We start from the raw sequence: 14,310 nt of genomic DNA, 5'->3' as shown, positions 1-14,310 counted from the left end.
TTCCTCTGCATTTTCTCTCTAATGTCTGTATCTCTGCTTCCTGTAGGTGGTCTTCAGAAGTCCCTCAGAGACACTGTTTAAGGTACACCCAATAAAAGCTGTGTTTCTTTTTCAAGAGCAAGTGAAGAAAAGGGTGTGAAATGTTCCACTCCTCCCTCACTGCATGGCTGCCCAACTGGACACATTCCTAAATAGCCCTCCTCTTTTCTGAAAGTAGTTCAAAACTATTTTACTTCTTGAGTTCACTTTAAACTTAGCATCAAAATGAGTATATTTTATTAGAGTAAAAGGAAATAAAAAATGCAGTTACACAAAATCAGTGACACTGCACCCACGTGCTCTGCTAATCAAACCAAAGGTGCTTGCATATCCTATGCAAAATTTGTAGTAGAGCACCATTCTCAAAAATGAAAGACACTAACATATAAAGAAATTGTAATATTCTTGTGAATTGCCTACAAGCAGAAAATGAGACAGAGTAAATTGGATGAATTATTCACTGTAAATTAGTTTTTCATCTCTGGGATTGATCGTGAAAGAACAACAATTACACGTGACATTTGTTGCTGGTCAACAAATAAATTCACTTGTTTTCAGCATCAAGACAGACAAATAGTTCAATTGCTATTTAGGAAGAAAAATGGTGTTCATTACTACATTCAAAATAAAAAATATTTTCCCACAAAATATCATTAAGCAATTCACACTGAACTTTTCCTTGTACCTCTACACCAACAGTTTTAAGTGCTATCTCAGTCCACAAGATAGCAAGATGTATTTGGATTATGTTCATTACTCTCTCCAAATAAGGAAGAGAGAGATCTTCATTGCAAACTGTTGGATGATGGCAAACCTGGGAAAGCCCATATATTCCCAGCTGTGCATATAGATGTTGAAAGGATGTAGCAGACTGAAGGATTTCCAAAACATATGATTTTGCTCTGCAAGAAAAATGTTTACTGCTACTTAAGTAGGTAAAATAGAAGCACTAGGTTTCATTGGAGTACTCTATTATAAATTAAAATCACTTTTGTGTGTATATATTGTGTTTCCGAGAGTAAAAACAATGTAGAAGTGTCTGAACATTTTTTCTAATCTTCTGTAATCCAGCTGCCTCAACAACTTCTCTTTGTATACTTGCCAACCAGGAAATGGCTAAGAAATGTTTCCTAAAATCTGTTTAATATCTTGGGACATTTCCCAGCACTGTAGATGAAAAAAAGATTAATTTCATTTATAATCTTAATCTTAAATTACAAAGATCCTGTCACTTGTGGATTAGGAAAAGAACTCTGCACAGAACAGGAAGATTTCAGATATTATGCAACAAATAGATAATATATTAACCATTAATTAGGGATATCTTTTTTTTATCCTTTTTTTTTTTTCTTCCTTTTTTCATTTTCTTTCTTTCTTTCTTTCTTTCTTTCTTTCTTTCTTTCTTTCTTTCTTTCTTTCTTTCTTTCTTTCTTTCTTTCTTTCTTNTTCTTTCTTTCTTTCTTTCTTTCTTTCTTTCTTTCTTTCTTTCTTTCTTTCTTTCTTTCTTTCTTTCTTTCTTTCTTTCTTTCTTTCTTTCTCTTTTTTTTTTTTTTTGGTTTTTTTTTGGTTTTTTTTTTTGGTTTTTTTTGTTTTTCCCCAAGCAGGGCTTTTAACTCATTAAAAAATAGAAACTGTGTTGAGGTAAATAATAGCAGAGAGTGACTTAATTTCAGTCCTCTTTTATTTACAGCTGTTGTTCAACTTGGCTCTTGGCATTGACAGAAAACGAGCCCCTGATTTGTAATGGCCATGACCTAACCTCAACTCTACAGATACAGATGGTTGAGTAAAGATTTACCAGAAGGCCTTTCTAATTGAATAAAACTGAATCTTCTCAATAAAATTCTATCATCTTCTCAATGGTTCTTTGAGTGAATTAAAGTGTGGATGGGATGTTCTTACCTTTGGATTTGTTACAGCGAGGAAAAGTCAGATTCTATATTTGATGGTATTTTTTTTTTCCTCTACTTGAAAATCTGTTGTTATGGTGATAGTTCCAGGAGGGAACATTAATGAGGATGACTTGAAAGCTTTGATGTTTACAGCACAATTACTTGTAGCACTTCATAAGGAAAAGGTGACACTACCACTACTTCTCTCTAAATATGCGTAACTGTATCAGTTTACATGAAAATTACCAGTATTTCTATTTGTTAGGTATCTGTAACATAACTATGAATACAAGTAAAAATCCATAGATCCTTGTGTAATAGGGATTCAGAAGAATAAAGAAATCTTATTTTCTTAGAAAGGATATTATGTTCCTAAGAACTTTGCCAACATTAAAGAGAATTTTTCAACTACAGCAATCTTTAGACTTCATTTATAGTCTGTGTTGCTCTTTTGTGATATACTGAGAGCTAACCAGCTCAATCTTCTCATATCCAAAACTAAGCTGTGAAAAGCTCTGTGAACTCACATCACCAGAACCATAATTCTGCTGCCACATTATATGACCTAGACTGTGATTCACCGGCAGGAGGTATTCAGTAGAGACAGAGAGCTTATTTGACTAGATTCTTCTGCTTCAAAGGTACTAGTAGCTCAACACAGCAGTTTGGGTCACATCTGTTACTGATGCATGCAATTACTTACATATTCTTCATATGCCTCATGTGCAGGTGGTGGGGGTGGTCTGTAGCCTGGGACTGCTGGGGCCCCCCTTGCTCGAGGTGTGGGAACACCTCTTGCTACAGGTGGGACGGGGAGGGCTCCACGAGTCACTGGTGCTCCTCTGGGGGCTTGGGCACCTCGTCCAGGGAGGGGCGGAGGAATCGCACCCCCACGGCCCCTGTGGGAACAAAAAGAGGTGAATGCTCTGGGGTGTATGTTAAGGGAGGACAGGCAAGTGCTACCCTGCTATAAAGGCTTTTGTCTTTTTACTGCTATTTAAAATGTCATACTACTATGGGTTTTGGCAGCTACGATGTCAAGCTCTTTTAGGCAGTATCTCATGCAGAACTTCTGTTATGGAAGGACATTATTTCTAAGCTACTCATTGCTTAGAATCATCTGATTCCCTTTTTTTTTTTTTTTTTTTTTTTTTACTTGTACTAATGCAATCCTGGAGCACCATGATTCAATTTGCAGAGTTACACTGAAGTAGTTCCAAAACAAGAAAAAAAGAGGAATTTTTCTATTGCTTCCAAAATACAAAAGCAGTTATCACTGTCTGTCTCAAGTTTATTGGTGGACGGGAAAATCTGTCTGGCAGAAGATAATGCTGGATAGCAGAGGAGGGCAAAGGGAAAGCAGGGAGTATAAAATGAGAGTAAGAACTTTTGCTCCTGTTCAGTTTAGTTCAGCACAAGCAAAGGATAGCATGAGATTCAACATTCCCCACTTTACAGAGAGAGCAGCACATATAGACAAGCCGAGAAAGGTTTAGTTTAGCATCCTGTCCTTTATTTATGCTAAATCGAAAACACTGGTATGTTAGAAGCCGCAGCAGCAGATCTTGGTTAAAACATGGTTCTGGTAACTAGATTTGCCTCACCAGAAGGAGGATATATCAGAAAAGCAAGGTAGACAGCACAAGTTCTCAAAAGAAAAACCTTTTGATTTACTGACTGCAATGTTTTTAATTATTATTTTTAACTGCTTATTTTGCCACTGTTTACACTTTCTAAAACTATTAGCATAATAGATTAGGCTACCACACCTTGAAGGAGCTGCAGGTGGCACACGGATCCCTCTTCCTCGAATACCCCGTCCACGTGCCGAATCTTCAGAGCCATTCAAATATGACAGCTCTCTCAGTTGCTCTTGACGAATTTCATCATTATAATCCTAAAATGCAAAAGATGAAACTTCCTGAAATGTTGTATTTTTTCTGAGCTGCCAAACAACTCAAAACAGAAATTAAAGAAACAACAAAGATGCTGTTTGAATAACCTGCCTTTCATTATTATCTGTAGGCTACAATATTATTTGTTTTGTATGCACAGATTATATGAAATTGACGTATTTGTAGACTGGAAAAATATTAATAATATGCAGTCAGACAAATTTATCTGTATACTTAAGATGGCTATAAACAAGATGTACGCACAAAACTGAAAACAAAAGGCACACAAGGTGTAAACACAAAGAGTTTGTATCTGTAAACAAGATGCAAATAGACTTTCACATACAGAAGGTACAAATCTGAAACAGCGTGAAATAAGAACAAAAAGAAAAAAAAAAAAAAAGAATATTTGAGATATTTTTCTGGCAGAGATCATTGTCTACTCTTATGTACTCCAAGCACAGATTTCACCTAACACTGCACTTTCGCATAAAAAATACACACTGCATGCTTTTGATTGGATGGTTTCACAAAAACATACCAGTGATTATAGCATTATGAAATTAAACCCTACTGTTGTATCATTTACTGAATTTTATCATCATTGATTGCTGCCTTCAGTTATTCTGTATATTCACTAAAGAACTTTTGAAAGGAGTTCTCTTTAGGAGCAAAAAGGCAATGTTTACTGTATAAAATTGTTCAATTATATAAAATAGGCCCATTCTAAGTCTGCAGGGTATCAACTCTACAGCACTGCAAGCTTCTGCTAGCTCAGTAAACAGAAAACTGGATGATTGTCCTTTTCTTACTGACTCAAAATATATAATATTGGGTAATTTTAACTGATTTTATAGCCTTTGTCTTGGTCAGAATTCCCTTCTTCTTTAGTTTCTTTTATTTTGCTTTCAGCTGAGCACAGTAATAAGAGCTCATTGCAGTAGCCATCTCTCTGGCAGGAGAACTCTGCAACAGTTAACTAATGTTTCAAAAGAGAAAGTACTATAGGTTTTCAACACTTCAAATTCTACATCCTTCAACAGGAAACTGTCATGGACTAGCATTCAAGAATCCAAAAACACCACAGTACCAGCTACTTCTCAGATGGGCAAATGTCTAGGTTGAGCTACAGGTGACACTTCTTTCTAGTCAAGTTAGACCAAACAAACAGCAAGACAGAACCTGGATTTCACCAATTTCTAATCCTTACCAAAATTCTGGAGTTGGATGTATAATCAGCTATCTTTGCAGCAAAATGAGCTTAAGAATTTTGCAGATGTTACTAACAGTAAATTGTTTACTCACTGCAAATGACAGAATCACAGAATCAGAGAATAAGTCCCTTAGCTGGAAGGGACTTAAACAGACCATCAGGTCCAACTCCTGGCTCCACACAAGACCATCCAAAATTCAAACTGTATGTCTGAGAGTGCTGTCCACATACTCCTTGAACTCTGGCAGTTTGGGGTTTTGCTCATTGCCCTGGTCAGCTTGTTCCTGTACACCAACCTCTGGTGAAGAACTTTTTCCTAACACCCAACCTGACCCTCCCTTATGCAGCTCCATGCCATTCTCTTGGGTCCTGTTGTTGTCACCAGAGAGATCAGCACTGCCCCTCTACTCCCCCATGAGGAGCTTTAGGTAGCCCCGAGCCCTCCCCTCAGCCTCCTCTGCTCTGAACAAGCTAAATGACTAAACAAACTAAATGACCTCAGTCACTTCCTCTTACAGCTTCTCCTCTTAGACACGTCCGCCTCTTCACAGCCATCCTTTAGACACGTTATGTCCTTCTTATATTGTAGTGCCAAAATCTGCACACAGTATTCAACGTGAGGTCACACAAGCTCAGAGTGGATGCAGGGCAATTCCATCCCTTGATCAGCAAATAATTACAGAGCTGAAATTTTGAGTGAAGTTAAGAAGCTAGAAGCACCAACAGAAACTTCTTGAAGGCCAACAAGAAGTGGTGCAGAATTCCACACATCTGTTCCAATGACCAGACCCATATATTCTTAGAGGCTGGGAAATAACAGACTAAGTTAAAGCACTGTTGGAAGAAAGTTACTGCAAACCTTGAATAAGCAATACAGATTCAAGACTCAACTAGACAGAGACATAACTACCCTGATTTTCTGTTTACTGCTGGCAGTAAAAGTGCTTGGAGAGAAATACTGAAGAAGACCTTCAGATGACCCTTCCAATATACATTTCTGTGACTTTGAAGTTCTCACCTGTATCCAGGGTATTTTTTTTTTAGATTCCCTTGTTCAACAGGAGCTACTGTTGGAAGGGATGACTTTTGGTAATTGTGATTTATGAAACAAAAAAACTAGAGCTAGAAAGCAAAATCCAACTCTTGCGTTGAGTATTGGAGAGGCTGGTGACCTGAGGGAGGTTTGAGTGATGAAGGAGAAACAGGAGAGGAAGTTTTCAAACAGTTCTGACACTATTTTTTGTTTAATCACAGGAAAACATCCTGAAGAGATCCCAGTAAGGAGCTAAGCCTCTTTTTCCCTAAACTACTAAATCAGAAGCCTGGGCAATCTGTCTGAAGACATGATGCTGACCTTTTTTGTGCAGTTAGAGAGTGTAGTCCTGGTGATAATTTTACTTCTGAATTTCTAAATTTTTAGGGAGTGCAGCTGGAATAAAGTCTAACAGTACAATTCAGAAGAGTATCACATTTATACAAAACAACGTGACATTTGCAGCAGAGTCATAATTATAAGTAAATCCCCAATTTGCTAGTAAACCAGATGATAGCTTTCAGTTCACAGCAATCCCCAAAACTTTTCGCACATTTTTATCTGTCATTTTAACATGGTAATAAGACAAAGACATTTTCATAAATAAACGTGTTCCATAAAACACAAAGGGAAAGAAACAGAATCAATCAGATCACATTTACAGCAATAACTAAATGCACCATTTCCTGAGCCTTGCTTAATGTCATCTGCTATTCATTCACACTGGCTTCACAAGGATTATAATTTCAAGCTTGCTGATTGAGCTTGCCCTTCAGATTCCACAGTGATGCTAAGAGTGAATTTCATTAATATTGCAAATAAATTTTGTTAGAGAAAGGTGTGGGGGAAAAAAATAGAAAAGAAAAACGAAGGAAGAAATGCCTGCAAAGAACACAAATTGAAACTTCCTGTGTTGCTACTTTAATCTCTTTCCTCTGGAACACTCTTGTATAAATGAACTTCTAACAGAAACTGCCTCAAAACCCCAATTCTTTGCTCAGATGTTAATATCATTAAAAATCTTAGCATTGACTGAAAGGAAAATCCTAATTAAATTTATAAATACAGCAGGATCTGCAAATATGCACTCCATTATGCAATTCTCCTTGTTTTCCAGCTTACTCCCACTTAAGAAATATGAACAATGTATTTTCAAACGGCAAGAAACAGAGAAAAAGGTATCTGGAGAACTGTAATTAGAATGCTGGGAAGAGTATCCTGAAAGAGAAAGATTTCCATTAAATATGTAATTCTATATAGATCATTTATGCTTTATGCCCTTTAAAAGGAGTAACAGAAGCCACAAGTTCTAAATCTGAAATCTGAAATTTTCAAAAGACATGCTCACTTCAACTTATTCATTAAGCAGAAACTGAATTAATCTTTCATAAGTGCTACAGAGAGTATCCCTCTGAATATTTAACTTTGGCTAAGTACACAAGAGCCTAGCACTTGAACAAAATTATGCTGATGTTTCGTACATATCTAGTCTCAAGCGAGAGTAGATGTGGCAAGACATGCTTGTACTAAACAAAGTGTAATTAAGCGGCTATACACTATAGTAGTTTATTGTTTCACAGAAATTCTCCTCATATTAAGATAAGCTCATGAGAAATGTACTGTATTTACAAATTTTATTTAATTTGGAAATCTTATAGCTGAAATTAACATATCATTAACATATGTAATTTGCTCTGGTTTATATCTTAATGACATTATTGTCTATAGGTTCATCCAGTGATGTATGTACATCATAGCAGTCAATGTTTGCAAACAATCAGTGTAGGTGAGCCAACCACTCACACCCATGTCTATTTTCCTAAATATTTATCCTGACTTTTTAGATACACCAAGGATTTACAGTCTTAGCAAAGCCAACATAAACCAGAGCCATCAAATCACAATGTTTATCTAAGTGCCCCAAACCAAAGTACATATTTGTATAAAACATTTAGAGTTCTAGGCTACATGAACACATTTATCCCAAACTACCACAACAATGCTTATTTATGAAGATGTGGAATGGTTAACTAAGTCAGTTGCCTTGGCTGTGCTAGGAACAAAGGGAAGTTGTCAGTATCAAAATCAGACCTGAAACAGCTCATCCAGAGGCAATTCTAGAATGGAAGTACAGCAAAAATGTGAAGGCATGTAAGTTAGCAAATGTAAAAAATGCTTTTGTAAAAAATAGGAATGTGTGATGCAAGCTGCATAACCTGACCTGAATTAAAAAGAACACACAGTGACAAGGAAGGAGAGTTTATAAAGCAATCAAAGGGTAAGACTTAGACAGAGGCAACGGATTTCAGGAATACATGTCTGTCATTACCATAACAAAGGCTCATAGAAGTCAGGGATAGATCAATCTGTTAAAAATAATAAATCAGTTCTTTCCATGTGTATGAATGATGTGCATTGTTAATAAATATCTTTATTTTTATCTGTGACAGATGAGTTTCATTCTATCTGGTTAAGGGGAAATTTAGGTTAAATGCAAACTACCTTAAGAATGCAGATTTATGCATGTCAGACCAAAAATGATAATAACAATTCTTCACACTGACAATGTTGAGGTATGATTGGGGCTCACTTGGTCTTTTGTATTGATGACACTTCAGAGCATACTCACATTCCTTGTACAATTAACCCAGATGTGTATCATGTAAAGGGCAGACTATTCTCCTCATGGTCTTGATAAAACTAGGACAGATTAACAAGGTAACTTAAATTTACAGACAACACCTACCTATTCGAATGTATTTAAGGCATCAAACTTTCCATGATTTTAACTGAGTGAAAAAGAAGTTGCAGATAAATGGTTTTCTTGTGGTTAATATCCATATAATGGTTAAAATACTTCTCAAAGATCCCAGGACACAAAAATCTCAAATTTACAGCTGGCTTATGTAGAGAGGTTTAAAGTAATATCTATGGCAGACTGTATTCAAAAGAGTCAGTAATTACTGTAAAGTGACCCTCACCTCTTTACAGTAAACCTGAATAGTCAGGATGAGAAATATGGTCCAAAGGTTCTAAAAATCTCTCAACGACTAAGCCTGCTTTTCTCTCTCAGGCTTATAATACTCTCTGAAACTATTGCCAACAGGAAGAATCATATTCATATTCACATTTATTTCCCATTCTGGGTTTTTCTCTTCCTGCACTCAGCATATCAGGTAGCAGGAAGGCAAAAGTAGATAGATTTGAACTCTCCTGGCACTTCTGCATCCTGCCCAGCTCCCAGCATCAGTAAAAGAGCTTTAGAGCCCATAAACGTGCACGGATTCATTGAAGCTAGACTACCTCCTATAAATCTTGATGTTGCTATCTTGGGGCTATCTTCAGTCAGCCTAAGTAACAATTAGCTTGAAATTTCTATTGAGTAGACGCTTCAGAAAACCCATAGCCAGCCAGTAGGGTACAGAAAATCCAGAGAATGAGTTGGAGTAAAATGATGTGAATATAGCTCTTTCATGTTTTAATTTCTGGATAACCACAAATTAATTTTGGACACTAGCAGAGAACTTCCCAAGCTCTCCTGTGTATATGGGAAAGCATTATGACTGTGAAAACAGTCAGTGGTGAGGAACTCCCTGTAGTCACTGCTGCTTTGTGTTCTCCATGGACTCATGACAGTGAGCAGTGCTAAGATTCAGCTTCAAAGCATGGTGAAAGATGCTAACCTGGACTCATGGGGTGAGGATTTGCAGCTTACTACTAAAGAGGCCAAGAACCCAGGAATTCTCACTTCCTAGCTGAGTGCTTTAATATCAGAGTGCTACAAAAAATGTAATTAGCACTGTCTGCTCACTAACATCAGAACAGCTTGGTGAACTAAATCCTGGGCTGACATAGGTATTTTTTCATTTCCTTATACTCAAAGATTTAATTCTAAGGTTCAATTGCATTCAAAATGTAAAATTAAGGTGAGCCAATGTCTCAGCTGGGCATGTAAATTAGGTGGATGGAATGGCATCCTCAAATTTCACTCTTTGTCTCTGTAATAAAAAAATTAAAGTTAATGGTAAAGCATAAGATTAACCTATAGCAGAGACCATACCTCACCAAGTAATTCCTGCAAGGTTCATCGGAATGATGGAAGCAGACTCTAGCTCGTCCCATGTAGGTTCTGATGGGCATGACATATGCTTTCAACAGTACATGGATGTGTTAAAAGCAACAGCTGTTTTCATGTTTCTAGATAAGGCTTGTGCTCTATGAACCCATATCTAATGTATATGCATGGTTTCCTGGTTACCTACAGCCAAAGCCATCTGTTAAGATGGCTTTTTGCCCATCTGCAGATTGATCTGATTATTTCACTAGAGCATAGGTGCCAGGTAATGATAGGTTTAGATGGACAGCCTGCAGTGCACCACGAGTAATAATGCTTCTGCCAGAAGTCCTCTTCTGTAACTCCAATACTGCACTAATGCCACATGCCTCTTTGCATTTGCCCATATATATTGGCACTTACATAAGGCCATTTTGTGTGCATGCAGCTCTCTGGCAGATAGTTACTCTCCAAATGCATAAAAAAATAAGTACAATCCATCTGAGTCCAAGGAAGAAATGTGATTTTCTCTAAGCAATCAGCAACTAAGCCAGATCCATGGCTATAAACATTATGTCCTTTCACTTGCCACATATGCAAAAAAATGATTGTCTTTACCTGCTCCTGAAAAATAAACCTGAATTGTGTGGGTCATCCTTAGAGACCAAAACAGATAAAACAGACCATATATTTCTCTCAGTAACATTCTGAATGTGTGCAGCCAATATGAGTTTTAGCTTATAAATACCTATGGGCAGAATTCAAGCAGACATAAGCTAGAGCCACGTATACTTGCCTTTGAGGTTAGTTGACAGCTGGGGGATTTGTCAGCTTGCCACAGAGAGCACTAACCCAAGTGTGATTGTCATTTTTCTCTTTGAGCATGCACAATTAAGTCTGCCTGGCAACATCATCATGGGGCACTGCACTCTACAAGCAGTGTGGGAGGGAGAGGGGAGGACATCTCACTCTTCAGCAGAGGAGCTTCTCAGCAAGAGAAGCTGCCAGTACCCACTGTACAGTGTGCGTAGACAACTGCTGTGAAAGTTTGATCCAGACATTTTAACCTTTCCTAGAACAGAGCAAAATAAGCACCATCCAATTGTGTATTCAATATATTGTGTTTGGGCTTTTGTTTTTAATTTTATTTATTTATTTATTTATTTCCTATATGAAAGAGGGCATGTAACAGAAGGTTATTCCAGTTTATATGGAAGTGATGTTAATCACAATGAAGTTGAGTGCATGCTGTTTGAAAAATTTTCACAAATCTATTGAATTCCACATGGTTGCCCCAATTTGTTCCACTCTTCTTGCTCTCAGGCTCACAGATCAATGGATACTATGGTCTATAATTCATTCAAATTAGAGCAATGATGACACAGAAGTCAGTTGGCTGACAGCTACGTACCCATGAATTTAATTTTGAGTGAATGCAGGCTGCAAGAGACTTGTGCTTATTTACAGCTGTTGTACGAAAGGGATATAGAAAGGAATTGATAATATAATGAAAGGCCATACAGCAGACTGTGGGGAGAGTGATGTAGCCACCTGCCTCTTAAGAAGACTTTGATAAGATTTTGCTCTGGATTTTTGTAACACATCCTAGGAAGAAAGGATATGATATGATTTTCCTCTGTGAAAAACTATTTGCTTCAAAGAAAGTAGGGGAGTAAGACTATCAGTGTTTTTCTCCAGGTTTTTGCTGGGTAGTTTTACTTTGAATTCTAATATCACTAATCATTCTTAGGATTGAAAAAAACGATCTGCTGAAAGGCTATACTATGGAAAATAAAATTTGCAGGCTATATATAGCACCTATGCAACTTTTATTTAAACTATGTCAGCTGGGAGCCATGTTGCATCCTGCTAACCCACTTCAGTAGGTTTACAGCCCACTTGTTGAGCATAAAAAGAATGGCAACAGCAACCAACAAAATTCAGACTCAATTGCTCCCATTTAGTGTGCCAGTCTCATAGAGTCCTGCTACAACTATGCTTTCTTGCTCCCATGTGGCACAGTAAACAAAGAGAAATGAAGGACGAGAACTCTGGTCCAGAAAATATCTTACAATGGTTTCTCATGCATTCTTTCTGTTATGGTTTCTGAAACATTTTGGATCTTAAAAATATCCCATTAGGTGATAATCTGTATGATCACACATATTACACTGCAATTGAGCTTGATAAATGACAAGTTAGTTTTTAAAGCAGAAGTAGTATCTCTTTGATTTACTGCAGTACACAACTAAGAAAACATGAGCTGTCCTTAGAGAAGGAGTGACTTAGCAAGGACTAGGTCTAGTACAAACACAGAGTAGAGATGTTCCTAACAACAATGAAAATATATACCGAGATCTAAATTTGTTCTGTTTCAAAGGAAATATCTTATATTCAGCCACCAGAAGACCAACTGCTATATCCTGAAAGCAGAGGGGGTGACTCAATGCAGGGACATCGTGTCTTGAAAGAGTTGTGTGGATGGTGCATGACCTGAGTATTCTGTCCTTCATTCTTTTCCAAAATAAGGATTTGGTAAAAAGGATGAAGACTTACTTTTTACTGACAGTCCTAGAAGCATTCACAGAAAGTCCTTTCAGCAAGCTCAGGCCACCATCACAGTTTGTTTTTTGAGAGACAGCCAAAGTGTTCTCTTCAGTCAGAGGTCAAGAAAGAAAACACAGTAACTGTATTTCTTATTCACCCCTTCTACACAAAAATAAGACTAACCCAAACACGTCTTTCCCAGAGCCAAGGCTTTTTTGTGTGCTATGGAAAAATATAAAACACAACATGCTGAGAAGATGATGTGTAAGAGTGCGGTAAAAATACAAAAGCAATTTTCGCTGCTGGAACCAAACGTATTTTAAATCTGCTTGGTTTGATCTGCTATAATCTAAATTATCTCCCACACTGAGAGATTTATGGATAACCAATGTAATAATACAGAGGAAAGCCAATGGAGAACAAGCAGATATGTGCCCCTTCTTACACCTGGTTGTCTTCACCTTGGTAGGAAGTACCTTGGCAGAAGGAGGATCCAGAGAAGACAGGGCGTCCCGTGCTTGCTCCTGGGCAGGTTATGTGGTGGGGCTCCTTCCTACCCTTGGCACGGCATGGAAGCATCTGCCTTCTGCCACAAGCACTGCATGAATTTGCAGCATTCACTCTTCCCAACATTAGGCCTTTCTTTCTAGATCTTCACCTCTGAGTATCTGTAATATTGCCCTGAAAAATTCCTATATGCCAGAATGGTTTCTACCAGCATGAAAAAAAGATTGTGGAAAGTTTCTGCTACTGAATTTCAGCTTCACTGTCAGAACTGTCACAGAAAATAAAAATAAAATAACTTAAGAATCAACTTCCTGAAGTTTACATCGTAATTCAAGTGAGAAAGAGAGCAAATGCAGTAGTAAATAAGCAGAAAAATAAATATTCAAATGACTGGAAAGAAATGTATCAAATAAAAGTTGAAATCATACTGGGGGGTGGGAGGGAAATGCAAGCTGAAGAAATTAGGAAATAATTTTTCAGGTATGCAAGCTTTAAAAAGCTGTTTTACTAAATCCATTGGGTAGGTATGCATTGTTGTTGGTTTTGTCTTTTCAGAAAAAGAATGGAGATGTAAAGAAAGATAACTAAGGAAAACACAGACGGTGAAAGGAGAGAGAAAAATAATAAATAAAAAGGAGTTGGCAAAGTATCAAGTACAGTGATATTAATAATTCCCCAGTGTCTCCATCCTCTCTTAAAAATACACAGTTTATGAAAGATTTGGAGTGAAGTGTGTAAGCCTGCGCAAGTGTTGCAATTAATTTATTACAAATAATCTCAAGAACTGCAAGCAGATGAGTGTGACAATACTACCAGAGTTTTAAGCTCAAGAATTTAATATGCAGCATTATAAAAATATATGTCAACATTTGTGATTATTTACTTTGAATACCTTTAAAATTTTTTTTACTGCATAAAGCCCTGTAAATAAGATTATTCACCAGGAAATATGGCAGATGTACTTATAATGTCTCCTTTTCTGCCTGCAGCACACAATAAAAAGGGTTCCAGGCATTTTAACATAATTACAACTATTATTTTTGGATATATATATATATATATATACTTAGAATATCAGCTAATACCTGCTTACTATCAGATAGATAGAGAAAAGGTCTGCTTCTCAAAAT

At 37.1% G+C, this 14,310-nt stretch overlaps 1 protein-coding gene across 8 annotated transcripts in view; it reads right to left on the bottom strand.

Annotated features, from left to right (window-relative positions):
• Positions 1-14,310, bottom strand: part of KHDRBS2 (KH RNA binding domain containing, signal transduction associated 2) — a 330,168-nt gene that overhangs the window by 119,722 nt on the left and 196,136 nt on the right. For all 8 annotated transcript variants that reach the window (XR_004306588.1, XR_004306589.1, XR_004306590.1 and 5 more), the window contains 2 exons: positions 3,701-3,828; positions 2,635-2,830 (listed from right to left, as the gene is read on the bottom strand). Coding sequence is in view for 1 of the 8 variants with exons in the window: in XM_015859163.2 (XP_015714649.1) it covers positions 2,635-2,830; positions 3,701-3,828 (324 nt within the window). In the remaining 7 variants the exon portion in view is untranslated. The remainder of the gene's footprint in view (positions 1-2,634; positions 2,831-3,700; positions 3,829-14,310) is intronic.

The sequence above is a fragment of the Coturnix japonica genome, chromosome 3 (genome assembly GCF_001577835.2).
Source record: "Coturnix japonica isolate 7356 chromosome 3, Coturnix japonica 2.1, whole genome shotgun sequence".
NCBI classification, from domain to species: domain Eukaryota; kingdom Metazoa; phylum Chordata; class Aves; order Galliformes; family Phasianidae; genus Coturnix; species Coturnix japonica.
The sequence above is the reverse complement of the archived record's forward strand: the minus strand, read 5'-3'. Positions and strand labels throughout refer to the sequence as shown.